The sequence below is a fragment of the Cannabis sativa genome, chromosome 9 (genome assembly GCF_029168945.1).
Source record: "Cannabis sativa cultivar Pink pepper isolate KNU-18-1 chromosome 9, ASM2916894v1, whole genome shotgun sequence".
NCBI lineage: Eukaryota > Viridiplantae > Streptophyta > Magnoliopsida > Rosales > Cannabaceae > Cannabis > Cannabis sativa.
Genome location: NC_083609.1, coordinates 56,862,584 through 56,881,428, shown reverse-complemented (window position 1 = coordinate 56,881,428; position 18,845 = coordinate 56,862,584). Strand labels below are relative to the sequence as shown.

Below are 18,845 nucleotides of genomic sequence, written 5' to 3'. Positions count from 1 at the left end.
ATTGAAGTGCTACCCGAAACCTAGCTGACATCCTCGATGACTTGTTTGGATAGAGGTCACTATCAATATGATATGCTTCTTCATTAGGAGTAGCCACTGAGCATTATCTTATACTTACAAACAGAAACTTGAAAGGACTCCACATCTGTTCATAGATTGGTTTAATCTGGGTTTTTATTTTTTTTTCGAATCAAACTAGTTTTACGGTTTTTGAAAAATTCAAAAACCAAATCAATCCACTTAGGAACAGATTAATTAGGTTGACTCTGATTAAGTTTATAATTCATAAATAACAATAAAAAAGTATTCTTAAAACAATGTTTATTCTACTTAGGAAAGATTCTTCTCAAATATCAATATATCATGAAAAAAAGCATATGAAGTACATATAAAAGTATTCAGTTGTTTGGTTTGGTTTTAAAAGCTGAAATTCTAATTCTGTGACTGAACTAGAGCATTACAAATGGTCTGGATAACCAAACTATTGACACAGAAATCACAGATTAATAGTTCGGTCCAGATTAATTGAGGTTTGGAATCACAGATTACAGATTATATCAACATCCCTACTAATCTAATAGTAACTAATTACCTTCTACCTTCATTTGTAATATAATTGCATTATTCTTCCTCTATTAGGACAACTATATAAACCACATTTAGTAATCAGAGACTGATTTTCTCTACATAGATGAGTGCAAATTTTTGTATAGGCTGTCTTTGTGTAAAACATTACCGAAGATATCGTAGAATGATAAGTTGGCTACCGTCTCGGTTATTTCCATTGACATGAAACCTTGCCCATCATAGTACAGCTTTAGTTCTTCCTGGTTCCACTCTTTAATGTCACCTCTCCATGCCTTGGAGCCACCTCCACTTGTCAAGAACTGGATTTGACTGCACAATGATACAATTCTAACATCAGTTGCTGAGTTCTTTACAAATTTATTCTTTACTTGAAGATCAAGAAAAAACAGTTACCTTTTAGTGTCAACTATGTGTTCCAAGCAATGGTCATGGCCATTGATATAGAAATCAACATTGTTTGCCTGAAACAAATAGGGTTTATAATATAAGTTTGGAGTACAATTTTAGAAAAAAACTTTTCATTTTATTCAATCAATACCTCAAGTATTGGGAGAAGTTGTGATTCGAGCTCTTCGGTATTTCCATGGTGTCCGGCGCTTTTGATTGTGTGGTGGCCAACCACAATTTTCCACTTTGCAGTAGAATGCTTTAAGGCTGAATCCAATTCCTGTTGTTGCGAAGCGATTATAAATATGAATGAATTTTTACAAAAGTTCTTTCAAACTATGAAATTATTAAATTAGCAAAATAACCTTTGGTCGCATAGTGTAATTTTTGGTTGTTTGTGAGACTAAGTATGATTATTTTACTAATAAATTTTTTCATATAATTTGAGAGACCAAATTGAGATTACCTTTAATTGCTTTGAGATATAAGAGGTCCTTGGTAAGACTCCTCTCCAGTCATATGTTTGGTCTCCTGGGTTAGTGAAATACTTGTCTACAAATGGAGTGGTGTCCACAAAGAAAATATCCACAATTTCTGCCACAACAAAATAATAATAATAATAATAATAATAATAATTTGAGGCTACTTGTAATTTTAGATTTTTCATGCTTTGTTAGTTTTTGTTATGAATTCATAAAAAAAAATAAACAAAAAAAATATGTACCTGCTTGTACAATGAAAGACCTTAAGCAAAGCCACCTTCTATCTTTTTTCTTGAGAACAGGGCTTAATTGTGCTAATGCATTCCCACGATAGTCATGGTTCCCCAAAACTGCCAACAATAGCAACAATAATAATAATTTAATTATCCAAAATAAGTAAGAAATTGTTATGATGGGATATTAATTAACTTGCCCAACCAAATTCTTATTAATGTAAATTATGTTTACTATCAAAATTTGGTACTTCAACTATAAAAAGTTACAAATGTCATATTTCTTATATTTTGTTTTTTTTTAGACAATTTGTTTTTATAGTACTAATGTGACTAGTTTGGTGCGATTAAAAGTGCAAACTAAAAATATATACATAAGAATATTTATATGTTTAATGTCAACAAAATAAATAAATCTTCTCACGTTGCAACTATACATGTCACTTAGTTACTGGGCTTTTTTAAAATTTAGTAAGCCATAAAAAAAAAAAAAAATTTAGACTTATTATAAAAAATGGTAGTTTATAAAGGAGAAAAAGTTTTTTGGACCTCTAAATTAAGTCCGCCTTAAATACAAGTCTAATCTGCTTATGCTCAAAATCGAGCCAGGTCATATTAACAAAAAAAAAAAAATTATTTTGAAAACAAAACTCTAGAATGGGAAAAGAAATGTAATTTATACAAATCAAGTTGTGATTATTACCAATGTACCATTGCTTTTGCAAAGTTGGAGCTGTGTAGATATTGGAAAAAGATTCATAAAATGCAGTGTCATTGACACCAGTCAGACCATCCTCATAAAAATTGTCACCCGTGGATATCACAAACTCAATTTCCAGTTTCTCTCCAATTATGCCCATCTATACAGTTACAACAATTACAACCAACATTTTATATAAGAATATATAATGATTTCTTGATAAGACAGCATATATCAACTTCAGGGGTTCCAAATCCAAAATCCAAATTAATATATAATGGAATATACGTGGAATTATGCTTTGGATATAACACTATTACACGTAACAGTTTATGAATAAACCCTGTTCCGTAACAAGTACCATTATTTAATTGATCGAATAGTACTTTTGGGACCATTGATTTTTCAAATATGTATCTCATCTCATGTACGGTTAATTTATATACTAACATTAAAGTTTAAGATTTCAATAATTAACTACAATTCCATCAATTTAACTATTAATTTAATATATTTATACATGTATATCATGCAGTATTACAGTGTGATAGATTCAGAATTTTTACTTTGTGGAAATTTATTTATTATTAAAAAAAATATTTATACTTATATTATTGTAATCAATCTTATTAAATTTATTTAATTTTGTGATATTTTTTTACTATTTTGATCTATAATTATTAAATTAAAAATATTTATATTTAATTTTTTTAAAGACTATTTTTATTAGTGAAATTAATATTAGTGGGTCGGGTCCTTGATACTGTATAATATTTAAATATCATATTTGAGGTGTTATATATAAATTTTAGCTATAAAAATCGCGTAATTATTTTAAGAGGAATTATTTTATATATACTATTTTTTTTAATTTTTTTTTTAAATTTACGGTTTAGGTTTTTAAAGTGGTTGCAGCGCTAGTTGCAATAGAAGTTTCTATACGATTTTTTTTAATGTCGAATCCTGTTAAAATGTAAAAAAAAAACTGTATTGAAGTGTAAAAATGAAAAAACCCATTATTTTAATGAATTATATATGTACGTATATAATAAAAGGGTAGGAATTAAGAACCAAAAGAAAGAAGTGTCTTTATTAATTTTCTTATGTATATATGTTACGTATCAATCTACTATTCGTTTATGTGACCCCATTAATATTAGTACACCGCTATTTTGACAATAGATGATTCAAATATTAGTGAACTTTTTTTATTAATGCTAATTATTATTACTTTAATCCTATACAGACATATCCATATATAAATATAGATAGGGAATGAATCATGACTTTGATGAATTCATGCATAATAATTCAACTTATTAATTACTAGTACGGTTTATATAGTATTTGATGATATATAGAAACAATTAACCCTACAATAAGTCAATTTAACTTAATTCAAGATGGTGACAAATATATCTCATGAATTAATATACATTTATTATGGTTATGCTTTCATATATATATATATATATGAGCATTATATATATCTACCAGTCCAAAGTACGACGGTTTCTGAATATTATTTTCTCTACAAACAGTACTTCTAATTATGAATAAAAATAAAAATATAAGCAAAATATCAAAATTCAAATTAAAACATCTTATGAAAGACGAGTATTGTTTAGAAATTAATGAATTACTATTATATAGAATAATTAGGAAATATATATATATAAAATATAAAAATTATTATATTTATAGAATTAAATTAAATTTATTAATTAATTACCTGATGAGCGAGTTGAGACTGGTTGTAGAAGCCTCGTCTTCCCCAGTCTCCGACCACCAAAAAATTGAGCGACCTATCAGGCTTTGCCACGTGGTGTACACGTTGAAGTTCACCACCATTGATCACACTAATTAGTAAACTAAACAAACCGACCATAATTATAATCATCTTATTATTACAATAACCACCCATCGCTATGGATTATATATATTTATATAATATGGAGAGAGAGAGAGAGAGAGAGAGAGAGAGAGAGAGAGAGAGAGAGAGAGAGAGAGAGAGAGAGAGAGAGAGAGAGAGAGAGAGAATTTAATTTGTTATACTTGTAATTACAGGAAAGAATATAAAGCCAATTAAGCTTAGAGCCTAATAATAAGAGAGTTTTGAATGGAACTTATATGTGTGTATATATATTTATATAACGTGTACATGTGATGCACCATTAAGCATGTCGATCATCAACAAGTATATAAAATGGGATATTCTTTAGTCTACCAAATAATTATTAATTGCCTTCAAATTTTTATGTATAATTACATTACTTGCAACCTACAATTACAATAATATTATTATTTTTAATTAAGAGAAGAAACTAGTGTTTTGGAAAATTAATTAATAATTATAAAGAAAAAAAAAAGTGCAAGGAATAATTAATGGTTGCTTAATATTGTATGTGAGAGGTTTAACTCCGAGGTATTAATTAATTGGGTTGAAAATTATTCGTTGAATTCATCAATAAACATTTATTCTCAAATATATATATAGAGAGATAGACCTTAATTATACATGGTAAATTATACTTTTCAAAAAGCTGTTTTTCTTTTTCTATTTTTTTTTTTTCATGAAGAAAATTGAAAATTATTTATATTATGTGGTTAAATTTGTAAGAAAAAAGGTCTCCAGGTGGCATGTAAGGATTAGATAGATGAAGCAACAATGTTGGTAGATAACCAAATATATTAATTAGTGGACTATATATATGAAAGCAAACCGTATGAGCTTGAGATACTATTTCTTTATTAATTAATTTATATATGTATATATTGATTCAAATGATAATTGTGTTTCAATTCAGCAATGTATAAAATCCAACAAATATTGTTTATTTTTAAAATTTAAATTTCAGGATATACTTAAATTTATATATGTATATGATATATGATATAAGAAAGAGTTTGATACGTACTAAAAATACTTATTAATGAATTAATAGTTGATCATAATAATTAATTATCATTTGCACATCTATATATACCACGTAAAAAAGAAAAAAATAAAGAAAGATAAAATTCTAAAATAAAGCTAATGTGGTGGTGGAGAGGTTTTGCTGGTTTTGGGGGTGTGATATGTGATGCCGAGGGAGATTTATGGGAGCTTGGGCTATTTTGGTGAGTTTCATGTGGTGGTGGCGGAGCTTTTGGCGCTTAAGTTTGAGCTTTGGGCTTCTAATTTGGGATTTAAAGTGGAGAGAGGAGATAGATGCTCTTGTTTGTAATGTTAATTATATTGATTCTAATATTATGTTCAAACCTTATTGATGAGATTACTTTGGCAGTTGGTAGTGATTTGTTGTGCTATTCCGCGTGTTGCAAATGGTGTGACCCATTCATTAGTTAAGTCCGGTACTAGTTTGATAAGAGTTTGTGTTTAGATTGATACCTGTTCTAGATTTTTAAGTGCTCCAGTAACTGTTGATTTAGTTTGATATATCACCACATTTTCTTTAAAAAAACCATGGGATTAATAATTCAAGTACCTCTTCCATCCATTTTCATCATATAAGTGGATCATCAAATTAATTAATTTATGCCTTTATATAATATAATTTAGGCATTATAATAGTAATAACAAGAGTTATAAATACAACTTAGAATAATAATTAAGGTTGATGATGATGAGATATGATCAGATGGTGGTAGCTGTAGCAGAGTAAAATAGTGGTTTGTAAGTGGTGGATTTATGCAAAACATTGCCAAAAATATCATAAAATTGAAAGTGTGCATGGGTTGAAGTGAAATGTGCAGACATGAAGCCTTGTCCATCGTAATAAAACTTCATCTCATTTGGATTCCACCAACTTATTTCTCCTCTCCATGCCTTTGACCCTCCTCCACTCGTTAAAAATTGTATTGGACTGCATTATTATATAAATAATATTAATTAATTAATTAATATATATAGTACTATTAATCATTTAATAATTATTAATTACTATAAATATATATATACCTCTCCATGCTAGTAATATGTTGTAAGCAATGGTCATGCCCGTTCATGTAAACATCCACATTGTTTTCCTGAAATATATAGCGTAAATTATTATATTAATTACACAATTATAACAAAACATTTTTCTCTAATATATAAAATATTATATATTCTATTAATTTAATTATCTCACGTGTTGAGAGACAAAATCTAGCTATCCTTCTTATTTCTTTCTTAAATATACATATTTATATATATATATTAATTAGAATAATTCTAACTTCTATTTGTATAGTATCTATGTTATTATTAGATCCATTTGAATGGAATAATATTTATCATAATATAATTTAAGTTAATTTAAATCCCATTTTAGTTTTTAGAATTATAATATTTTTGGATTGCGCATGCTTAAAAATTAAAAAGTTATTTTTAATTTTTTAAGAATTTATAAGTATAAATAAAAACTATATTTGTGGCGTAAATATTTAAGTTTAACTCTTAATTACATATAGATATTTTAAATTTTAATGGTATTATTATCTAACCCCGCAAATTATAAATATTTGTACCAGGAGAATTGGGAGAAGTTGGTTTTCAATTTCGTGAGTGTTGCCATGTGATGAAGCACTTTTAATGGTATGATGACCCACTACAATCTTCCATTTTGCACTTGACTCTTTTAGTGCTGAATCCACATCCTACACATATAATGAATCATATATATACACATATTGATTATACATATATACAAATTTATATATTGATTTTTATTAATTATTAATAATAATAATGACCTTCAAGAGATTAGAAAGGTAATGTTTTCTGGGTAGAATGGCATCCCAATCATAGACATCGTCCTTTGGCTCTAAGAAATATTTGTCAACAAAAGGAGTAGTATCTACAAAGAAGAACTCAGCAATTTCTGCACATAATAATTAATAAATATTACATACAATAATTTAATTAATCATTATATATATTATGTTAAATTTAATTTAATTATATATATATATGCTTACCTGTGTCAACAATAAAAGATCTCATACAAATCCATTTGCTGTCCAATTTTCTAAGGACAGGACTAAGTTGTGCCTCCACATCACCCCTGTAGTCATGATTCCCTAAAACTGCAAATATATATATTAATTTCAATAAAATATATGGGAAAATATAAAAATATATTTCCCCTATATATGATAATTATCTTAATTATTTTTATAAATATTTATGATTTTTCTTATGAAAAATGATGTTACCAAATGTGTCTATTACTTTACTATATAATGATTTTGATACATTGATTCTTGTTAAGTAAGTCTCAAGATTATTTTTCATTACATAATATCTCACATTATTATTGTGGTCAATTATATTTAATTTTAATTTTCCTTAACACTGTTTTTAAAAACAGTAAATTTTATTTTAAGAAAATTGTAAATATATATAATTAGAAAAAATTCACATCACTGATTTGTAAAAAAAAATTGAGGGTGCATATTTTAAGTAAATTATGATTACTCTTTCAAATAATTGATGAGCTTTAACAATTAAAATATATTGTACTATACTCCACATGCATATGCATGTACACTCCACAGTCCACACCAGCTCACCAACACTTTATCTAAAAGGAAAGTTTTGATTTTTTTTCCTGAATTGTAATATGTACTGTATTTGCATTTTTAAGGCCATTAATTTTTTTTTTTAAAATTATTGTGATTATTAGATTAATTAAGGGGTTATTTATTTATTTTTTTTCAATTTTAAAAAGAGAAGTCTAATATGAATAAAAGTTCAGAAGATTAGCTAACTAGATATTGGTACATGTCAATAAAGTTCGAAAGACATATAATTTAGTAGATATTAAAATCTAGATAGTATATTTTAGTACTTAATGATCACAAAATTAGTAATATTAAATGAAATTGACAAATATCCTTTAATCTAACAATTTTAATAGTTCAGAGAAAATTTTTAACGGAGAAAATAGTTCAAGAACATGATGTAGTACGTGTCAAAATTAGGAGCCAAAAATTCTAATTATCTTTTTTTTTAAAAAAAGAAAATATAGATTAAAATAACAAAGGTAACAAAGTTACGCAATCAGAGGAAGATTTTCTTCCATCTATTACAGTTCATTGTCTATTCTAAGGGCATAGAGAGATATCCTAGGAGAACTAATATATATAAAAAAATTCTAATTATCTTAAACAAATGAATAAATTAAATTAAAAAAATATATAAATCTTCACAAATTACTTAAATTCTTTATAATGATTTTTTTTTAAAAAAAAAAGAATATATGAAGAAAATTAATTACCAGTGTACCAAGGTTTTTGTAAACTTGGAGCTGTATAGATATTGGTAAATGATTCTTGAAAAGCAGGATCATCCACACCTTTCAGACCACTTTCATAAAAGTTATCACCCGTTGATATCACAAAATCTATATCCAGTTTCTCTCCAATTATTCCCATCTGCATAATAATAATATTATTATTATATTAACACATATAACAACAAATGTTATATTAATAATATTATTATAGAAATAATCATTAATTACACGAGGCTATATATAGTATACTGTAAATGTATATATAATTAATGAGAAATTAAGTGTGGTTAAATCTTATTTCATAATTAAAATGTAATGATCAAAAAAGAGAAAACATGTTTTAGACTTCTAAAAATTAAGTGGGGGTATCATTTTTATTTTTGTATAGTCTCGTCTTGTCTTGTCTTTTTTTTAGTGTATGGAAGCTAAAGAAAGTTATAGAGAACCATCAATTAAAATAATAAAAGAAAAAACAAGAATTAATATAGACCTATAATAAACTTAAAAATAAATGGAGTTGGTCTAATATTACTAAAATTTTTATTAATTAGTACCATTTAGTATAAAATTAGGGGTTTTTTTTTCATTTTTATACTTTAAAATAGTTCTTTTTTTTTTTTTTTTTTTTTTTTTAACGAAATTTTACATAAAAACCTCTATTGTAAATACTAGCGGAGCAACTTAAATTGTAATCTAAAATTGTATAACAATCCATATAGATATTATCAGAAAAATTACTTTAGAAACCCAAATCGTAAATTTAAAAAAAAATAAAAAAAATAATATATAGGATAGTTCTTTTAAAATTAATATATATTTTAATTTAAAATAAAATATATTGCACAATAAGATATGGTGATCTATTTTATACAAATTATGCTCTAAATAATTATTAATGAGAGAAAAAGTAATATGTTATTCTCATATCATTGATGATAGGTGTCACAAATTGATTGGTTTGCAAAGAAGACAAAGCTTGCCCATATATATTTATAGATATAGTGATATATATGTTTTGATATATAGTGTTTTTCCTTTTTGGAATAAAGGGTGAGGGCAATAATATAGACTGACAATCATCACTTGATGACATTAAGCAAAAGTGTAATTAATTTGAGACTAGACCAGAGTGATCGTAAATTAGGTGGAATATGGATATATATGGTGTAAATATAACCACCCCATATGATATATATTATATATATATTGCTCTTCATTATATATATATATATATTGTATAAGAGGATATAATTTAGCACCAAAGAATATGCTTTTACTTTTTATAGGATCCAAGAGAATTAATCCCTTTCAAATATTAGCTTATATAAATAGATAAATATTACATACATAATAATTTTAATAATAATATTTCCGAACAGAATAAAGGAAGAGAAGAATAATACATCATTAATTTTTAGACAACAAAATAATGTTAAGAAACAAGGCCATGTTCAGTACAACACTAGTAATTAATAATATACCCATATATGTCTTTCAAAATATATATATATATATGTCCTACTTAATTATAAATATATATATAGTACTAGACGAGTAAGATTTTGATCTACATTATTTATTCCTATGCCCTATATATTATGTACTACGTAGTTTTTACACACAATCAATAATATATATCAACATATTAATAAATTAATTTTTATATAACCATATATATACTAATTAATTAATTGCATAATAAGTATATTTAATTAGTTAAGTTAATTAAATAATGTAGAGATACTAGATAGTAAGATTTGTGGATTGTGATCATGAATATATATAAGAGAGAGGTATAATATATGTATATACCTGATATGCGACTTGGGATTGGTTGTAGTGACCTCGTCTACCCCAATCTCCTAGAACCAAGATGCTGAGAGAGCCATCTTCTTTGGCTGCCTGCTCCAATCGTGGGAGGCCACGTGTACTACTTCCACTACTTATTGAGGACACGATGAACAACAACCATAGCATCACCATCTTCATCTTCATCATCTTCACCTTGGGACACAGCTCCAGTACAATATATATAATTAAAGAAGAGAATATATATATATATATATATATATATGTATATGTTACCCCTTAATAAGGCTTCTCTCTTTCTCACTTTATTTAATTATATATAGTACTTTTTGCTTTGTTGTGATGTCCAAACTATATCGACTCACGGCCCTTTATATATAGATTGATCTCACACAAATAGCTAGCTATGCATTAGTTTATTCATTCAATTAATTATTATAATTATAATATATATATATGATTTTGTCCCGTTATTGTACTTTCACGGATTGTAATCCGTGATGTACAGCAGCCGTCAGATGAGGGAGTTATTTGATCTGACGGCTGAGATTGATCTAGGGGTAATTAGGGTTAAAAAGTAGAAACGTACTCTAACACTCATTTAATGTACCCTGAGACCCATCTAATGTACCACGGAATACATTCCGTGAAAGTACATCACGGGACAAAATCGTATCCCTATATATTTATATTCTAACCTTTATTTTGGAAAATACAAAATTATTATTAGGGTAATTTGTAAAAGTTATTGATTCAATTTTATGTTTTGTTAAATAATAAAATAAATCTCATATTTTTAAAAATAATAAAAATAGGACTTCGAGCTTAATTTTTGACAATTTTTTTCTTAATATAACTAACATGAAGAACTTTTCTAGCACGAACAGATACAAAAAAAATATTTTGTCATAACACTTCTAGATTATATTATTATTAAGTTTTATTTTGACAAAAAATTAATTTATTATTTTAAAAAATACAAAACTTATTTTGTCATTTAATAAAATAAATGATTCAATTAGAAACTTTTAGAAAACACAATATCTAAAATAATATTTATAACTTTTATTATTATTCACTATATATATAGTGGCGGCCGACCCAGGATTTAAATTGAGGGGGGGCGACACTTTTTTTTTTATAAGTGAGGGGGTACGTCTTTTTTTTTTTTCTACATTGCATAACATGTTAAAAATTAATGTAAATTTATATTTTAGTATTAAATATAGTATAAAGTAAAAAAAAAATTAACAATAAAATATATTTGGTTCAATAATTAAGACATTAAATATAAGTATTATTGGTAGAGGTTCAAAAAGTAAAATAAAAATACTAACTTAAATATGCTTTTATTGGGATTACAACTAATGACTTCTTTTAGATGGATGAATTGACTTTACCATTATACCAAAGCTTATTTTATGTGTAAAGATATCACTTTTATTTAATAATATATGTTGTAACTAACTAAAATGTATATATATTTTTTTCTCGATTTTTTTTTCAGGGTGGCGACTGCCCTACCTCGCCTCTATGTGGGTCCGCCACTGTATATATATATCCCTATTATATATGATGGAAGGCTACTAATGATAAAACACGTATCTTTTATGATTAAGGTGTTGAATACTATATTGATTGATGTGATATATTTTTAACCATTAATAATTTTTTAAATTATTTATTAAATTAAAATATGTAAAACTTAAAATTATATTGTACCGTATACTACTACTTGTGTTTCATGACACCCCACGTATTATATGACTTGATCTCTTATGTATGATCATTTTTTGAAAAGAAAGTCTTAATTATAATTTGAAGGAATTCATCAAACTAATAAATTAAAATAAAATATTATTATAAGGTGATATTTAAAACTAACTGATGATATTTTATAAAAATTATTATATTAAATTATAAAATTAGATATTTAATTATAGATGATGACCAAAGATTACATGCAATTAAATTTCAATTCAATTGGATGAAATGAGTAATTATGAAAAATTTCATTACAAATTTACAATGCAGTATGGGGCCACTATAGCTACTTTGTCATGAAGATGACATCATCAAAAATGTGACACTTTAGGATATTACTTTAGTTTATGGCCAATGGGATATTGATCATGTTCCTTTCACTTTATAAAATATATTATAATTATGTCGCATTAAGATGACCATCATATTAATTGATATCCCATAATTTATATATTATGACACATATTTTTATTAAGCAATGTATATATTTTTTATTAAATTAAAAAAAGGTGGGAACAATTTAGAAAATATATATATTTAGACAAAATGAAAATAATAGAATATAAAGTCCCATTTGTTGGATAAAAAGATAAAAACAAAAATAAAGTCCCCTTTCAAAATCACATCATCACAACGACCAATTTGTTTGATTATTATTTGTTTGGTTATTATTGGTGGAGGGACTTGTATTGACCATTCATCTTGGTTGCTTATATGCATACGTGTACCTTCTTAAACCACTTACGTGACTCCCAAAAATCGGTTTGATTAAGACTTAGGGGGCGTTTGGTATGAGGTATTCAAAATAATTTGATTATAGGGAATATTATGAAGGAGAATATAATTATAGAGAAATGTGTAAATTGTGTTTGGTTGTGTAGGGTAATATGTAATCATATTCCCGTTAATTGAATTATACTGTTTGGTTGAGTACAAGAATCTTATATATTATTTTAAAAAATTAAAATTGAAATATTTTTTTTATTGTATTTATAGAATGTTAGTTAATACATAAAAATAAAATAATTATTCATTAAAGAAATATATTGATTAATTAGAAAATAATAAATTTTATTGTATTTTTTATTAATTAAAATAAATATTTCTATATATCACTATGTTATTTATTTTTGTTCGCTATGTCATTTATGTACACCATTCTCATAAAATGTATGTATAATGCATATATATGTTATTGCTAATAACATAAAAATAATTCAGTTATAAGAAAATCGATTTTACAGACTATATATATATCGTAATATTTTATTTATAATAAATCATAATATTAATGGTATTTAAATTTATTTATTAATTTAAAAATGTTATTCAAATTAATATAATGGAAGGGAATAACTAATCCCACTCTTTTTTAATGTATCAACATTACCCTCCTCAAGGGTATTTACATTACCAAGGGAATGACATTTTAAGATTAAACCTTCCAAACAAACAAGGTAATGTTTAACATTACCATTCCCTTGCTAACATTAACCTATTCCAAACACCCCCTTAATGACATTTATTTGAGTATTGTTATGGGGTATTGTGCTTAGTATTTTTATACGTGTCACTTTATAATTGGTTGGTAATACTTTCTAATAGTTATTATATTAAATTATGAGTATTGCTATTAAGTACTTGTGGTGCCTAACACTTTCTCGACATGTCGCGTTGTGATTGGTTAGCGATACTCTCTAAAAGCTATTATATTAAATTATATGGTACTCGATATTTAGTTGAACCAATAGCGATATTCACATAGCAAGATAGCAAGGTGCTAGGCATTATTGGTGTCTTTTAGCATTTCTTTTAAATTATATAAGACCCAATACTTAATTACACAAATTGATACGTAAGAAAATGCTATAGGCTTTAACATTTTTCTATCTATATATCATATACTATATATATAATATATGTTTTTCGGTGCACTTTCAAAATTAAGTGTTTTGAATATATAGTTATAATTTTTGAAAAAAATTAAATAATTAAGATATTTTAAATAATTATATTAAAAAATAATTTAATTAATAGGAAACTGTTATAAATTTATTTCAATAGAATCGAAATTTGCTTCATTAGAATAGAATAGATCATAATAATAGTGTAGAAAGTAAATGACACGATATTTTCACACGGTATTAGTATTCTTGCGAATACTCATAGTCTATGAAATCACATTAATTTAGAGAATAAAATTTATTAGTAAAATCTCGAAGTGATCTAATCAAATTTCTTTGAGATGTTGATGTATTGAACCTTTAAAACAACAATGAATGCTCTCTTTATTCTAATTAGAGAGATTTTAAAACACGACTTCTGTCGAAATTTATATCACATATCCAAGTCTAATGAAAAACACAACCTGTATACAATTAAACACACTTTTATTATTAAAATACAGATCATATATATTTATCAAACAAAAGGTTTAACAAATGTACATAGTCATATAAAAAAAAATTAAAATTAACACTACATATAAAAAAGAAAAATACTAAAAGAAACATTGTAGTACTTAGCAGTTAGTACTATTTTTGGTATCATTATTGGTATAAATAAGTATCAGATCTCATATAACTTAAGGTAATAATTTTTAAAGAATATCACTTGTAAGATGACACATCAAAATAATGCTAGATATCGTTAGTACGTACCCAATAATAATGTTATGAAAAAAAATATCATTACACCTACTTTTAGAGGGAGTATATTCGTTTTTTCAAACAGATATAGTGTAACTATAAGTGTGCGTAAGACTTTGGCCGGAGTTAGGAAAGTGACATGCATATGTATAGTGGTTTTAATCATGCATCATCTCCAATCTTCTGTCACTTTTATTATTTTTTTTCTTCTTTTTTTAGTGGTATATACTCATGCAAGATATGATAGCATTATTTTCTTCCACATGTATACGTATTTGTATTATTTAGAGATGTATACATTACATATATATACGCCGTTTATGATATATATTTTTATATTCTTTTGAAAAATGATCGATGTATATAGCACTAAATAATAAGTATTATATATGTATGAGTAGTTCAAACTAATAAGGCATGATTTTCCACATGCAGGGTTTTAACTATATGCGTTTTGGACAATATATATCATGACACGTTATGGTCGAAATGATCTGGTGCTTGCTAATGAAAATAATACAATAATAAAATAAGTGTATGTCTATATTACAATAATTCAAATTCGATATATACTGTACATAATATTATATGGTGGCTGATCACATTTTGACAAACACATATATAATTAACTATATATATATGTACAAGTACAAATATCATATTTAATGGAAGAACTTCAATCAAATATGTAAATACGATGATTATATTTATTATTTTTAATCATTGGATCATTGTTAAATAATTGTGATTAATTTGAAAATTAAATAAAAATAATTACTAAATTACCTATAACCTAATTTTATTTTTTCTTATAAATAAAAAATAAAAAATATTAATAAATATTAGTTGTAAAAAATGTATTATTAAATATTTTAATTAAAAGATTAATTTATTTAAAGTATATAATTAATTTAAGTTTAAAAATAAAATTTCCACTTGTAGTGTAACTTGTTATAGCATGTCATGAAAAAAATATAAACTATATCATAATTATATTTTTATTGTAACCATTAAATAATTGTTCCATTAACTATATATAGCACTTTTTGATACTTAATTATTTATTAATTAATTATATAATAGAGATATGAGACATGTTTTAGGATAATATATCCGAAATATATTAACATATTATATTAGTATGTAATCAATAATTAATTATCACTCGTGTAATCGATAATAACACGAAGTAGTACTCATTTTAGCTTCATTAATAATAATTAAAACAATCAATTAATAAGTATGAGTACTATTCCATCTACCTATTATATATAACATAATCGATCCTACATATTTTCAGTCTATAAATAGTTAGAGTTATATTTTTATATAAAATAAAATATAATAATTTTGGATAATTTAATTAATTTTGTGAAGATTTTGTATAATTAGTTAACACCAAAAAACTATTTCATTTGCATGTGTCAGTTTAAGTGATGTCTGTGGGCACGTGGCACACTGTCAGATAAATAATTACTTACTATACTATTATAATAATAATAATAATAATAATAATAATAATAATAATAATAATAATAATAATAATAATAATAATAATAATAAAGGAAAAGAATGATTTTAGGATAAGAAACTAAAGGTGTTATCTGAAGAGCCCAATGCATGCATCTTAAGATTCTCTCCTTGTTTGATATGCAACTTTATATCCCAAATAATGATATTCCCATTAAAGAATCCAAATTAAAGTGTGAAATATTTTATTGAGTTTTAATTTAGCATCAAATATATGAGTAAACGCATTAGTTTAATTGTAATATTAAAGTGTGTGTGAAGCAAAGATTTGATGCAAGCGTACTATTCATTATCACATGTTTACTTTGGAAGTGTCGTGTGTGGTAAATTATTTGTTGGTATTATCTATTAACCTGTTGTGACAGTCAGTAGTCCCGTGATCCGTAAGGGAAAATATCGGGTAAGCTGTGCAATTCCACACCGCCTGGGGAAGGTCAAGTGGGATGATTCTGAGACTGTGTAGGTATGGGACTACACAGTTGAAGATAGCTTAAATGGATTGATTGGTACTACTTATATCAACAAGGTGCATCTTGTTTTTCGGTAGCCCATCTCGAAAGAACTCCACAGTTAAGCGTGCTTGGCCTGGGGCAATTTCAAGATGGGTGACCTCCTGGGAAGTTTTCCCAAGAAGCGTGCGAGTGAGGACAAAGCACGCTGGAAACACTCGTGTTGGTTTGTAAGGTCAGTCATCAGTCCATGAAGTAGCCAGAGTGACGTACTCGTGTATAAGAGCCATTCATTCCGTGGGTGTAAGGACCCAATGAAGGCTTGAAGCGGGGACGTTACACCTGTCGGATACATTTAGGATTTGGGATTTATTTCTTTACTTTGTCAAATCACCATTTGGAGATTAAAAATATTTCTCTCACCTGTTATATATCGAGTCCTAACAGTTTTTAACTAACTCTCATCTTTATAGAATATTTTAGTGGATTCTTGTTCTGCTACAACAAATTCTTCTTCCACTTTTTTGGGTGCAAGTTGTTCATAATGATTGAAGTTAGGGATGAATCTACATTGAGACCTTAGTCTAAAAGGAGTTCAGATTCAATGTTGATGGGATTTGGCAAGAGTGAAGCAGAGGATCTTGGCTACATACATCTAAGGGGACTTAGATGAAGATCTTGATTGTGTGATCAATATTTTAGGGTAAATTTGTTGTATATGAATAATTTTCTATTTGCTTTAAGTTTTGATGAGTTCAGAACTGGTTTTTGTAACTTGACTTTGATTCTTAGTGAATGTTATTACCCTTGTTTTGGAGAACCTAAAGACTAATCAACTGGAATGTGCAGACGAAGCTTGTAAATTTAAGTGTTCTTGATTTACTTTATGCATTTAATTTGTTTTGACTATTTTACACTACTACAAAAAAGAGCTTTAAAGGGAGATTTTATGGGCATTTGGTGTCAATTTTGGTAAAAATTGAGACCGTAGTTGTTTCAGGCGACACTGTAGGTGGGTCTTAGTAACTAATGGCATAAGGGGAATGCGTCGATTATTATAAAATAATTGATGACATAGGAAAGGCCAGGTAGAAATCAAAGTGGATATGGCGTTAGTTTAATTTGTAATAACTGACATCGTAGTGGCTTTACACCATCAGTTATTAAGAAAAAATTGACGCTATAGTGTCTTTAATTTTCAATGAAAATCGATTTATATTTTCAGTTTTAAAACTATATAACTAAATTAAATAATAATTATATTTTCACAAATATATATATATATATGTATATATATTTTACTAATTTATTTAAATTAAATATTAATTTCATACAACTAAAAAATAAATGAACAATATACTTAAATATATTACACAAATAATTTAAAATGATTTGGCTTAGGTGTGTTGTACACTATCTATCACGCAGTTGTGGAAACAAGGAGTAAAGGATTTATGGGCTTTGGTTCAAAAAATGCAGAAGAACTTTCGAATGTTGAAAATGATGAACAAAAAAAAAGAAAGATGAATATGCTCTTAAAACTTATTTATACACCTGTTGAAGTCTTTACAATTTGAAACAAATGGTCCAAATTATTTCTATCATGAAGCTGTTGGGTTTTATGCCCTAAATAAAACTCTTTACAATCTGATTAGTTATCAATATAAGAAATTTGAAGTGATTGATGTTTGCATGAATTTTACATGCTAATGGTTTAATATGTTTAATATGTTTATTACATTCATACACACAAAATCAGTTAAATCCAGATCATATGTTTATTCACAATTACAGTATCGTCAACACAGTGGAATGTGATTGTGATCATATGAATCAAAAGTTTTGGTCCCTGTTTCATCAGTGTTATTGGATTTACACTAATGTGATAATCAGCGATGATGTGTACTTACACTTGGAGTAAGTGTTATGTTCTTTCCAGGACATTAGTAAAGTATACTAGTTTCGAATGTATGG

At 26.2% G+C, this 18,845-nt stretch overlaps 2 protein-coding genes across 2 annotated transcripts; both read right to left on the bottom strand.

Annotated features, from left to right (window-relative positions):
* Positions 1-320: 320 nt before the first annotated feature.
* LOC115723241 (purple acid phosphatase 8) lies at positions 321-4,558 on the bottom strand. The gene is made up of 7 exons (XM_030652678.2): positions 4,123-4,558; positions 2,394-2,550; positions 1,700-1,807; positions 1,442-1,569; positions 1,127-1,255; positions 982-1,049; positions 321-897 (listed from the first exon to the last, which is right to left on the bottom strand). Exons 1-7 carry the CDS (start codon positions 4,312-4,314, stop codon positions 684-686), a joined length of 996 nt encoding a protein of 331 aa, XP_030508538.2. The 5' UTR covers positions 4,315-4,558; the 3' UTR covers positions 321-683.
* Positions 4,559-5,915: 1,357 nt separating this feature from the next.
* LOC115723670 (purple acid phosphatase 3) lies at positions 5,916-10,828 on the bottom strand. The gene is made up of 7 exons (XM_030653153.2): positions 10,484-10,828; positions 8,654-8,810; positions 7,353-7,460; positions 7,128-7,255; positions 6,903-7,031; positions 6,352-6,419; positions 5,916-6,256 (listed from the first exon to the last, which is right to left on the bottom strand). Exons 1-7 carry the CDS (start codon positions 10,667-10,669, stop codon positions 6,028-6,030), a joined length of 1,005 nt encoding a protein of 334 aa, XP_030509013.2. The 5' UTR covers positions 10,670-10,828; the 3' UTR covers positions 5,916-6,027.
* Positions 10,829-18,845: the final 8,017 nt, after the last annotated feature.